This window comes from Xiphophorus hellerii, chromosome 16, assembly GCF_003331165.1.
Source record: "Xiphophorus hellerii strain 12219 chromosome 16, Xiphophorus_hellerii-4.1, whole genome shotgun sequence".
Lineage (NCBI taxonomy): Eukaryota > Metazoa > Chordata > Actinopteri > Cyprinodontiformes > Poeciliidae > Xiphophorus > Xiphophorus hellerii.
This window is the reverse complement of record NC_045687.1, coordinates 14340299-14352879: the sequence shown is the minus strand read 5'-3', so window position 1 is coordinate 14352879 and position 12581 is coordinate 14340299. Positions and strand designations below refer to the sequence as shown.

At 43.5% G+C, this 12581-nt stretch overlaps 1 protein-coding gene and 1 long non-coding RNA gene across 3 annotated transcripts; one reads left to right on the top strand and one right to left on the bottom strand.

Annotated features, from left to right (window-relative positions):
* Positions 1-144: 144 nt before the first annotated feature.
* Positions 145-11579, bottom strand: tecpr1b (tectonin beta-propeller repeat containing 1b). Of its 2 annotated transcripts, XM_032586645.1 has the most exons (26): positions 11444-11579; positions 11157-11256; positions 10018-10250; positions 9736-9915; positions 9463-9585; positions 8829-8951; positions 8179-8353; positions 7816-7916; positions 7622-7723; positions 5879-6006; positions 5135-5721; positions 4585-4697; positions 4351-4506; positions 4096-4245; positions 3838-3995; positions 3508-3635; positions 3208-3298; positions 3010-3106; positions 2474-2553; positions 2340-2396; positions 2097-2271; positions 1862-1997; positions 1654-1746; positions 1464-1570; positions 1248-1367; positions 145-1073 (listed from the first exon to the last, which is right to left on the bottom strand). In XM_032586645.1, exons 3-26 carry the CDS (start codon positions 10240-10242, stop codon positions 933-935), a joined length of 3546 nt encoding a protein of 1181 aa, XP_032442536.1. In that variant the 5' UTR covers positions 10243-10250; positions 11157-11256; positions 11444-11579; the 3' UTR covers positions 145-932. The 2 variants fall into 2 exon arrangements, with proteins under 2 accessions (XP_032442536.1, XP_032442537.1); XM_032586646.1 differs by having other exon boundaries at positions 10018-11579.
* LOC116735061 (uncharacterized) lies at positions 6023-6980 on the top strand. The gene is made up of 2 exons (XR_004342323.1): positions 6023-6699; positions 6792-6980. It is a non-coding gene; the product is annotated as an uncharacterized LOC116735061 (long non-coding RNA).
* Positions 11580-12581: the final 1002 nt, after the last annotated feature.

Sequence of the window (12581 nt, the reverse complement as noted above, 5' to 3'; positions counted from 1 at the left end):
GTCAGTTATCTCTTACCGTCATCTAGACTAAAACGTATTGTATTTTAATATTACATTTAAGTAAGCACAGAATAGAAGGGCAAAATATGAAAATCTCTTCAAATCTAGTTGCTTTTCCATTGAGAAGAACAGTATGACAACAAATGATAGAACAGTATTTTAAGTCTTTATTTCACATTTCAATACCTTTTATAACATCATGATGACGCCAACAGCCGCTGTGGTGTTAACAGTCACGGTGGTTGCTGTTTTATGAATTTGTGTGTATTAACAGGAACATGTACTTATTGCAAAAGGGTGGAGAGATATTCTCTGATGGTAAAGACTGAGATGTTTCAATCTGTATAGTAAAAAAACCGTTGTCTGTAAGCACTGCAACCACAAACAGCCGGACAAGACAAAGGAAACAAATTCCAACAATGCATAGTAAATAATTTAAAATGAAATGCATACAGCGTTTTGACGAGTAAGTCAATCAAAATGAGAGTAAAACTAAAAACCAAGTTACACTGGCGTTCGTTAAAAACCAAAGCGTAGCCCTTAAATAAAATCTCACCCTCTTAGGTTTTCACAGGAAGCTGTAAATATGCATACAAGCTATTGCTTCAGTCCAGTGGTAGGATCAACATGCATTTGCCTTTGTTTGTTTTGAAAAAAAAAAGTCTTAAGAGACATCAAGAGAGCCATATAATTTTTTTTTTGTAGCTTACTTTCCTCCATCTTCACTGAATACTGAAATATTTCTTCTTGTGCAAATCAACCCTGCTGTAACATTCATCCATCGAACAAATCCGACCGAAATGCTTAGTCAAAAAGTCTGTTTTATGATTGTGCAGTCCCTTTACGTGAAAGGAATGAAGAGTAGGTCCGAGGAAACAAACGGATTGCCAGGCACAAAGAGGGCAGGGGGCTGTGGAGGGACTGTAGAGGTGCTACACACACACGGCGCTCCCGTTCACTTGAGCCGCAGGTCGCTGGAGGGCGGGGCTACGAGAAGGGCCCCCAGGAGGAGGGACGGGCCCCCGAAGAGGCTCCGTGGAGTTTCCCCTCACACTGATATGCTCCCATCCTCCCTGCAAGACAAACACTTGGAGAATTATTGACAAACCCTTTCAGAACACAGAACATCTTCTTCCACATGTTTGCTGTATCCCTCTGTATTGCAATATGATTCATTTTTGCAATTGTTTAAATAAAGTGATTTGACAAGGAACTATGAAGTAAAAAAACAAAAAGCCTCAGCTCACCCCTACGCCGTAGTCCCAGGACAGACCCTTGGGTGCCATGGGCCCCACACCCAGCCTGTGGCAGACGGATCCAGGAGTCTCAGTAGGAAAGCCTGGAACTCCGTCTGCGATGATCCAAACCTTAAAGCAAAAAAAAAAATTACATGTTTTGCCTTTAGATGAAAGTATTCTTGACATCTTCTAGATAAAATAGCTATTTTAAATGTGAGTGTGTACCTGGTCCAGCGGTCCCACAGACACCTTGGTGACGTTGTTAGAGATGAGCTCCCACGCAGAACCCTGAGGGTAGCTGGGCGTCAGGCCCTGTCTGTACCACAGGTTACCTGAAAGACATCAGTCAACATGTTTGATTTCTTTATTCAGTAGATCGAAGTTGCAAAGCAAACCAGATCAAATGAAAACTCACCGTTGTCGTCGACGGCAAACACAGAAGTCCGACCGACGGAGAGCTGTCTGAGGTTCTGCCTCGGAGGAGAGGGGATGTGGTACCAGCATTCTCCTGCAGAGCGAGAAAAAGCTCCTGAGATATTCTGAACTCAACCCTGAATACCTATATTTATGTTTCATTGATTTATTAGGTCTGACCCACAGATTAGCTTTCATGTCCAACTGACCTGCAGGGTTTTGAGGAGACACGGATCCTCTGTAGAACACAGCTCCGTCCCTCGCGATGGCCCACACCTGATTGGCTCCTCCAATGGAGATAGACTTAAACGGCTGATCTGTGCCTACATGGAGCCAGGAGCTACCCTATGGGAGTAGAAATACTTCCAGAAATTCTGACCCACAAATCCATAATTCATAGATAATATATTCTGAGGACGTGATCTAAAAATACAGATTTCTCACCGCGGGGTTCTGGGGACTCACGCCCAGCCGACACAGGACGTCTCCTTTGTCACTGAGGGCCCACAAGGGGACCTGCTCCATTTTGCTCTGGGCCAGACACGGCATCAGAGAGATGTCGCTGAGATGGATCGGCGGCACCATCTTCCACGGACCTCTCACCGTTATCTTGCACCTCCTGTGTGACGAACAGGTCACTGTTAACATGGAAACAGAGTCACAAACTGGAGGAAGGCGAGTACTTACCTCGTCCATCTTCGGCGCCTCACAAAGTCCTTCATAGTTTTGTGGCCGTGAAAAGTCCTGTAGGAAAGGGACAAGTCAGACAAATGGCTAAAATCTCTTCTGTAGTCAAACCTGGAGAAATAAATGTTTCCTACGTGGGAAAGTCTGCAGCGTACTGCCAGCCTTCTTTGTCTGTTCCTCCAGGAACGCTGAAATCCACAGCCCACTCCGACACCTAAAGCAGCAGGAAATGAGAGCAAACAGAAAGCAATCACTGTATAATATTATTATACATTATTAGTTTCTAGTCCTAAATTGCCTCTTTTGTAAAGAATTAAACCAAATGTTCACCAAGAATTTATGACAGATATTTGTGAACAGGCCGGGATTTAAACACGAAACCTACAAAAATTACAGTCAAGTAAGGATGGATAGATGGAAGGATGAGTAATAGGATGGAGGGGTGGACAGATAGACAAACAGATGGATGGTTATATGGATAGGTGGATGGATGGATAAATGTGGGTATTGAAAAAACAAACATCTGTCCTCCATTTCTCTATTTTTTATTTTCCACATTTGCTCGATAACATTTGCAAACTTGCTAAAACTTTCACAAACTGCTGAAGATATCTGTTAAAATGTCAACACTGGATAACATTTCAGGAGGCAACGTTGGGAGTCCTCTTACCCAGGACCACTGAGGGGTCGGAGGGTGTGTGCTGCCTTTGGTGCACTCCTTTAGGCCGCTCTCGTCACTCCACATGGGGCGATCAGTAGGAAGTCCTCTGTAGGATTGAAACGTGTTTTTTGTTATGGAAAATGTACTGGGTTGTAATATTAATGCATGTCAATAATTAGAAACATCTGTAAAATGAAGGAGACCTACTTGTCAGTGTAACCAGTCATTGGGTTCCATCGCTGATTCTCATACACATGTACACTCCTGACATCAGTCTGTAAGTGAATCTCAGGGTTGACTGCAGCAGAAAACACACACAAGGTCACCCCCACATTTGTTTATCCACATTCTAAAGCTTCAGCAGCTGGATGCTGGAGTATTTCCCATTAGGATCACAATAACAACAGTAAAAGAAAGTGAAAATTTTGCTTAGCAAATGATCTAAATGTTAGTGCAGCATTTCTATAAATCAGCAGGAAATGTTCCTGTCTGAAGGACGTGTGTTACCCGAGCTGGGCTGTCGCCCAAAGCTCCCGCTGTAGACCCAGGCAGCGCCGTCCCACCCGATGCCCCATACCAGCCCCAGACTGTTAGACTCTACGCAGCGCAGGTGGCCTGGGATCTGGCGCCAAAACCTGCAGCAGCGTACAGGCGCACGCATCCAGTGTTAGTCCCAGCAGTTAGTACATAGAGTGGCAAAGAGACAGGCGACAAGTTATCTGGCGACATATCAGTAAGAAAACAAAAAGCAAAGACTGGAAATGGAGGCGACGAGGATTTTACTGAATCTCAGGGCAAAGCACAGGAACAGAATTCAGTCTTTGGTATCTGGCTCACATAAGGTCGCAGGCCATAGGGTGAGCTGCAGCCTCCAAAGTTAGGGGCGGCTCGTGTACCATGATGTCTCCCTTGGAGGTGGTGGACCACAGCGCCTGTCTGGTCGGAGCCCCAGCAATCCCTCGCCACTCACAGCAACAGTCTGACAACAGGTCCAGCTGTTGGACAAGAAATGTGAAAGACACACTGCGTGACACTCAACATGCAATGCTCTACCCATCTATTTCACCAGTTTTTACATGACGACAAAAGTGTTACCCAGTCATTCATTTCCTTCTCTGATGGCGCTGCCAGTATCAGTGGCCATCTTTGTTTAGTTCTTTCGGCTGTGTACACGGCAAAGGTGTAGTGGCAGTCTTGCAGAACCGGTACCAGCGCCGTCACTTCGTTTATGAACACCTGAAGGTACTGAACATGCATCAACAATGAGTCGGTAATTATACATTTAGTACTTCTGATCTTGTTCTTGTTGCTGCCCTTCCTTCTAAACCAGGTCGGCACATGAAAACCCACCTTTTTCTCATCATACTGGGTGTAATAGACAAAGAAGATGCTGTCCTTCTTCCCATCTGACTTGGTGGATTGCTCAAGAGCAACACCTACATCCACCCAGCGCTGTGGCTTCCAGTCTCTCCACCAGCGCAATGTCCCTTTACGTACCCACACCGACTGGTAAGGAAACAGGAGAAAACAATTAGAATCTGTTCACCCTACAGCAAGAAGGAAGACAACTTTTATGTTACTTACGTTGCTTCTCTCCAAAGGTTTCCTAGTGATCTCTTGATGTTGCTGCTTTTGAGGCTGCTCGCTCCAGGCTGCTGATTGCACCGGAGTCAGAGACAGGGAACTATTGAGAGGACCTGATGCATAAACGTAGAGGTGTAAGAACTCGAATAAAATTAAATAAAAACAAATTCACTTGCTTTCAAAAAATTTTTTAATCCTATTTTTCTTTTTTACCCCTCCAGGGGATCTTTTTGTTTTTGTGGGCTCTAGTGTCCCTTAAATGATAGTAGGCTGACAGGAAACGGGGAAGGAGAGGGGGGAAGACATGCGGCAAATGTCGTCGGGTCCGGGAGTCGAACCCGCGACGGCCGCGTCGAGGACTCAAGGCATCCAAATACGGGTCGTGCTAACCGCTACGCCACCACGGCACGCCCTAATCCTATTTTTCTATCCTCGCCACAATAATGTTACTTTTTGCGGGTCTACAGAATGGACACTTTTTAGTTTAAAGATGACAAAATATTGAAAATTTATGTGGAATTTTTTGTTGAGAGACTGGTTATCCAGGTACCTGTGGAACTGAGCCAGCTGATCCGTGAACTTGCATCCACATCGCATCCTCCACCGGACACCCAAGCCCACACGGGTCCATCCTCTTCCCCGATGCCCTGCGAGTTCTCCAGGGTTCCCAGGACGTCGCTCAGTGAACGCCCTGCTGCTTGTGCGCTCCGAGCCGCCCCCGCCCCTTCTAGGTCCACGTTCATAAAGGGGACGTCGTGCCCAGTGGCTGGAAGGGTGGGAAGCACTGGAGCTGGAGGCATCTCCACGCCGTTTTCCTGTGACATCTCGGTGATGGACGGCTGCGTTGTGGAGATTCTGTCGCGGTCCGACACCAGGCTGTTGATAAAGCTGTCGCTGGCTGGGATGAATGCTTTTGGAGCATCTTGCTGAGAGGCTGAGGACGGCTCTTTTACCTCCTGAGGACGTGCAGATGTGTCGTCGCCCCCCAATGGGACGATAGAGGAAGCTGCTGCTTCCAGTATAGGAGTAGCGCTGTGCTCTGAGTTAGTCGGACCCAATTCTGAGTCCGAATCAGTGCCACTTGGTGCAGAGCCTTGTGAAGTCTCAGTCAGGTGGCCACTAAACTCACACTCATCCCTTATGAAAACACAAAGGGTGTAATAACGGGTTGATTAAGGTCAACCCGTTATTGATGGGTTGACCTTAGTTAGTGGAGACGGTATGAGTCTCCACTAACTCATACCATAATAACGGTATGAGTTAGTGGAGACTTAGTTGATGTTACTCTACAGACCTGGGTGGAATAAGCTCTTTATTGGTGCCCCACTGGGCAGAAACAGGGATCCAGCCATTTCCACTCGGCTCAGCCTGGGTCACACCCATCCTAAAATACAACCCACGATCCTCCCCAACGGCCCAAACCTAACAGACAGAGACAAAGAGAGATCTGTGTGGAAGAACAGCAGTAAAAAAAACAAAAACCAAACAAAGGTCGTATGGTACCTGTTAAACACAGACAGTGAAGTGTTCTTTATTTATTGAGCTGTTTCATCAATTCACCTCAAGTAGTCCCACAAACTACAATTTAATCAAACCATTTTCCAATAGGCCAATCAGAGCAGCTGTTACTTTATAAGGCCATATACTGTAACTCCTGTTCTGGCCCCGTTAAGCCATCCCCATAACTGAAACCCTGAAACATGAAATATGGGATTTGATGATGACGCCTTGGCCAGCTTCTAATTAGGGAGTCTCCCATATGTAAGGCCAGAGGGAATACAGTCTGGGGATATTTAAGGCCGGACCCTGAGGTGCGACTGCTGAGGGGACATTGGCCAGAGCGACACGCTGTGCTCGTGTTACAGTGCTGCTGACGGGAAGCGAGGCAGAGGGGTTGGAATGGGCTGAGGAGAGGTTTGGGAGCGGTGGGGGAGGCATAGGTGGGAGGAGGTGTGAGGTGCGGGTTTGCAGCGCAAGCAAAGTCTTCAGCAGTGAGACACGGAGTGAAGAGTTTCTGCTGTCCTGAAACCAGACCCAGGCAAACAGTGAGGTGGATCAGGCAGCAGAGAGGCACAGTTCAGAGTGGAAAGAGAAAAGTTTTAATAAACCTACAAGGTTAGAAAACTTGTAGAAATATATTTTAAAGCTTTAATAATGTGTTTTGGCATCTCTGCTTGTTTGTTTAAGATTGCTTCATTCTATTATAGGCGCACAAAGAGAAGAAGTACAAGAGGTGCGACAAATTTTGTCACATTTTATGTTGCACCCACAGACCTCAGTGTATTTTATTAGGATTTTATGTGACAGAGCAACACAGAGAAGCGCATAACTGTAAAATGGAACAACAAGGTGAAGGCTTAAGTTATTTTTCTTTCCATTAAAACAAAATCTGAAAAGTGTGGTGTGAATTTATTTTTAGGCATTGTGAATCCATAACTGCATTTTGCTGCAATTACAGCCGTTACAGTCTTTTGTCTCTAAATACAGAATTGCATTTCTGTCCTTCCTTCTTTGCTAAACGGCCTAAATTCATGCAGAGGGATGCAAAAAATATAATTATGAATATAATTATGGCACAGCACTCACACTGGCTTTCTTCCAGGATTGCCTAATATTTAGTGTCATCCATGTTCCCATCAACTCTGACCCACTCCACTGTATCTGCTAAAGAACAGCATCTTCATGATGCTGCAAAAACTGTTTTACTGGTGTTGAAGTGTTAATCTCCATGAAAGTTCCACAGTAAAGTTGAAAACTGATGAGTGAGCTACTCCTCCATAAAGCCTGGATTTAAGGAGTCAACAACTCAGACTTATCACCCGATTCAGGAGTCTTCCCCAAAGGCTCACACAGCCGAGCTCCACATTAAATATGACTAACATTAAATAGGGTATATAAGAGATCAATTAGAAATTTGAACCATACTTTTCAAATCTTTACTTGGAAAAAGTGTCAAAACAAAGACTTTTCTTTCAAATTGTAATTACGTACTATTTTAGATTCATTCCCCAAGTAAAAACAAAAATTCTCCTCTAACCTGGTCATTGAGTCCCACGTCCACCATCATCATCTCCCCTCCGATGCTGATCCAGCCAGATCCACAGGGGTTGTGGGAGTTTACGCCACGCCTGAACCACACCTGGACACACACACAACCACTCCAGTCCACACACGTAGCTGACAGGTAAACCAAACCTACTGAGATAATTTCAGATGTAATCACAGGTTTACCTTATAGTCCTTTGTGACCACCCACACAACGCTGACTCCGACGGTCACGTGAAGAGCCTCCACCTCCTTTGAGGGTGACTCCACTTCTAACCAGGAGGTACCTACGGTAGAACATACACAATGCACAGTGTTCTGTAAAATAAGTTGCACCATAAAACCAAAATGTCACATTTCACTTAGAAATATCAACACTTACAATATCAACCCTTTAATAGAGAATTACAATGGAAAAATAATTAACAGAGCTTCTAATACATAATTCATAGTATTAAAGTGTTTAAAATTACATTTCTCAAATGAAAGGACAGGGGGGAAAAAAACGATTAGACTCAGGGATGGAGTGTGTGCCACGGTGATGCAGACCTGTTGGGCTGTCCAGACTGAGGCCTGTACGAACCAACAGGTTTCCATCCCACAGTAAAACCCACAGAAGATCCCCAGGGCCGGCTGATAACTGAGCCACTTCTTTGGGCACCTCCACCTCCTCCCAGCTGGTGCCCTCCGGCACTCGGGGGTGGATTCCCTCCCTGAACCACACCTGTGCAGCACAAGTCATTTTAACAGATCATTAAATCCGATCACATTTGGTTTCATTTAGGCATGAAATCAAGATCTTAGGTTTCAGTTCCAACAATTACATGTTGCATTTTAATAAAATATTAAATGTTTTTAATTGAGCAAAATCACTATTTTTAGCTCTCTTGGGTCAGAAAAGTTAGTAGTCAGGCCTTGTGGTTCATATGAAGTTATGCTGCCCTCTTGTGGCCATGCATGCTCAATAAAGTGAAGCCCGACATTTAATATTTACTGAGTTGATAAAAACCTGCAAACCACAGTGAAACCATGGTCAGTGAAGCAAACATTCTCAGAGATGACAAGAAAAATTATTTGTTTTACTAAAAACAAATATTATAGGTTTTGTGGGAAACTAATAATTCCCCTAAAAAGTAAAGAGAAAGTATGGGTTTGTGTCAGAAAGATAAAACCTCAGCTGCTGAGACCTTGTGACTGACCTGCCCTTGCTGTGACACGCCCCAGAGGTATGGGTACCTCCCTGACTGGTCACTCATCTCCCAGCCACCACAGCAGATGTCACAGAGTGGCAGCGGGGGCTTCTTAGGGTTATCCAAAGGGATCTGCAAGGAGACAGTACTGGCCTTACAAAATATCAAATTAGCTTTAACTTACAGTCGCCATGGAGATTTTTCTTGTTATGCAAAGTGCTAAATAAATAGCCACATATCAGCAGGTGAAGTAGTAAGGCAGCACTCAAAATATGTTCTTCTCAATCTCAATCAGAAGCCTAACACAACATATCACTTGGAATACAACAGTGTCCACAATGAAAGGGAATCTGGTTGGAAATCTTTTTCTCTTTTCACAATTACGCTACATTGTGCCGGTTTATCACAAAAATCCCACGAAATTAGAGCAAATGATCGCTTGTGATGGTTAGATTTGCACTTGTAGGTTCTTTATCGCTAGCATGAAGTTAACTAGGAATTTGAGGGATTACAATGTGAAAAGGATAATTAACAATTGTGTTTTCTGATGGAAATACATTACCTTCCTTTTCTACTCTCCTTTGTGGAAATTGTTAACAACTGCACATATACAGTCATAGAGAGTCAGCAGTGCTTGGCTAACCTTTGCCCATGTGCCTTGTGCTGTGTATCTTCTGTAACGAATCCATCGTCTACGGCGGACGCAGGAGTTCCACTTCTTGTCTGGTGAGAAGTTGGCTGGAAAATCCACAGCGTACTCCCAGCCCTACAGAAGGACAGAAACAAAATGCTTAGTGTAGGCTGAAAATTTACTCCACTTATTAATTAAATAACCCTCAAAGAGAAGTAGAAAAAGAAAAAAAAAAGCTATGTATGAGGAAACAAAATGCTGATGAAAGTTTCAGGTATTTCTCACCCCAGTCTGGCTGGGTTCTCCACAGCTCTGATCCACATACCAGTCGCCTTCCCAATCCCAGCTGCGGGACGGCAGCTGGAAGCTGTGGAGTGGCTGTGGATTCATCCCGGTGACGTCGCTCCAGGGCCAGCGGTCGGTGGGCAGCAGGACGTCAGTGAAGCCGTCCACTGGGTTCCATCTCTGACAGTAAACACACATGATGAAAGAATAAATTTCAGCATTATTTAGATAAATCCAACAGTCAAGAAACAGAGGGCTTGTTTCGGGATCTTTTGGGCTTACCTGGTTCTCATAGGTCTCCTCCCGGTAGCGGATGGAAGTCTCACTGGGCATTATGTTCAGATAGATGTGGTGATCGCACCCGATGCCCCAGCAGCGTCCCTTGCCTGCAGTGACGCGCTTCAGCTCCAGCAGCAGGTCGTCAGCGCGGACCCAGCGCTGGCCAGCTGTGGAGAGGCTGTACACTCTTCCATACACATCCACGGCCCACAGCAGTGTGATAGGCATGGTGGCTCCTAACAGAAACAGAGGTTAAAGTTTCCTGATAGTGAGGAATGGAGTGAGTTACACACTCATTAGATCTCCTTCAATTTAAATTTAGCTTCAGAAACATTGACCATGTGATTTAAATTTCATGTAGCAACTTTTAAGTTTCTCTCTTTCTCTCCCTGCTTGGCAGCACTCATTAGCAGCTTACCTCCATTGCACCTTTTGATCCCAGCTTAAAGAGTAAATAGCTTTTTCATAGATTTAGTTTACTAAATTTGAATGACATATTTCAATCCATTTAAATCTTATTTACTGAAATGCTCTTCTTTATTTTCCCTTTGATATACATCTACCTCCGTGAACAAGAGCAGAATTCGGTAAGCTCAACAGCATAGTTTAGCTTCCAGAATTTCACAAACATAATCAAAGTTACAAGATGTTTTATTTACCTTTCTTATTATACAGGTGACTGCCTTCTTTGAGACATTAGGATATGTGTAAGTTCCATAAGCTTTTTAATGTTTTTAGCAAAAATATTTTAAAATGCTGACTTGTGACTGAGCAATAATAATAATAATAATAATAATAATAATAATAAGAATCTCGTTAATTTTGTTGACAGCACAAAGTAAATAGGACGAAATAATTTGGTATTATTTTGAAAGCCCAGACCGGAAATCGTGCTTTTATTTTGACTGGTGCACTTGACAGTTGCCTTATCGACTGATACTAATCCGCTAGGGCACTAACAATCACTATAGCAAAGCTAGCCCTATCCGTTCAATTGGGCCTTTATTTGAATAAACATGTTTAAATTAAACCATCCACTGAACTTTATCCTAAACTTAGCTGCAGATCCATAAGGTCATTTTTCTCTATTCAGGCATGGGATGTACACACAGTAGAGTCTGGGGTGTCAAACAGCAGCCTACCTGAATATTTACTGGACCCGATACACGGTTGTCATGGGAAATACCAATAGCGTCATGACATCAGGTGCGACAGCAGATGCTGCCATCTACGTGACCCATCCTGCGACACATTCAGAAGCAATGTTTATAAGCATCAAGTGCCCAAATGCCATGCTAAGATGCAGGAAAGCACAGATAGGATGGAAATGCCGCAAAGTGGGCTATAAGCAGTTTACATCTTCAGTCAGTCGGCTGCAGTCAGATGGCCTAAACCTGCAGGGACGGTCAAAAACACAAAACATACTTACGCATGCTCATGAACGACACCTCTGGGAAATAACAAATAAAAACCTAGCGACATTCATCCACAGAGCGGAATTTATTTCATATTGTGGACTAGAGGATTGTCCTGTCCAACTCTGGACGCATAACAGGAAATGGAGGAAGTGCTGTTGTGATTGGATACAACGCTGCAGGGAGTGCGGGATCCCTCTGTCTGATTGGTCCAAACCAAAGGCCCTTGGTATTTTTTACTCTCGCCGCTACCGACAAGCGGGATTGTTTTAATAATTTATTCAGCGGAGGGTTATTAATTATTGAATGTCAAGGCTTGGTGACAGATGACACCAGGGTGTCACAAAACACCATAAAACAAACAGACACCTTATCTTCTGATCAATATACAGACTGAAGAATTTTGTTTGCTACAACTTCTATTATGCCACAATATTACTTAATGCAAAAATATTTTCAACATAGCATCGATGTTTACTGCTTTGTGCCTATCATGTGAGCGGTGAAAGAGTTCCTCACAACTGATGGCTGTTTAACTATTTAAAAGGGCAGCAAAATAATCTATTCACCGTGAAACTTTAATCTGTATGTGAAATAAGTTGGAAACCATGACTTCAAAAGATTTAAAGTATTTGAAATATTTACATGCTAAGTATCAGCATAGTTCATCTCAAACTTTCAGAATCTGCAATAAACCGTGCAGGGGGGTGGGGGAGGGGGTATAATATATATAAAAAAAACAGGTTTTGTGTTTTGTTCCTTTGATTTCCTCTCATAAATGAAGCCCATTGAACCTACAGGTGGAAGTTATTTGAGTTGAAAACAGAAATTTAAAAGTGTCCAAACATTTTCTGACCATAAAGTAGGTCAATAAACAGGCTAACATTGTTTTAGTGAATAACTTCAAAGAGACAAAATGACTTGTACGTTTTGCGGAATAAGTGTTTGTCCACGTATTAACAGCATAACCTGTGAAATATTAAAACAAAAATGATAAAAAGTAACTATTATCAGATATTATAGCTATTATCAGATATTTGTGTACACTCTCCTGTAGTTATTTAATGGTTATTTCCCTTATAGTCTCATCCTCTGGTTCAATAAACCATATGAACCCACAGATGTTCCAAATTATGGGTTTATGAAAACGAG

Bases quoted from the DNA above. Each gene is read 5' to 3' on its own strand.
- tecpr1b (XM_032586646.1), bottom strand. From the start codon at position 10,242: ATGCCTATCACACTGCTGTGGGCCGTGGATGTGTATGGAAGAGTGTAC. The intron at 3,299-3,507 runs GTAACACACGTC...TTTCTGCTGCAG, and splicing joins TGGGCGACAGCCCAGCTCGG to TCAACCCTGAGATTCACTTA. The intron at 1,368-1,463 runs GTACACACTCAC...TTTTGCTTTAAG, and splicing joins CTGTGGGACCGCTGGACCAG to GTTTGGATCATCGCAGACGG.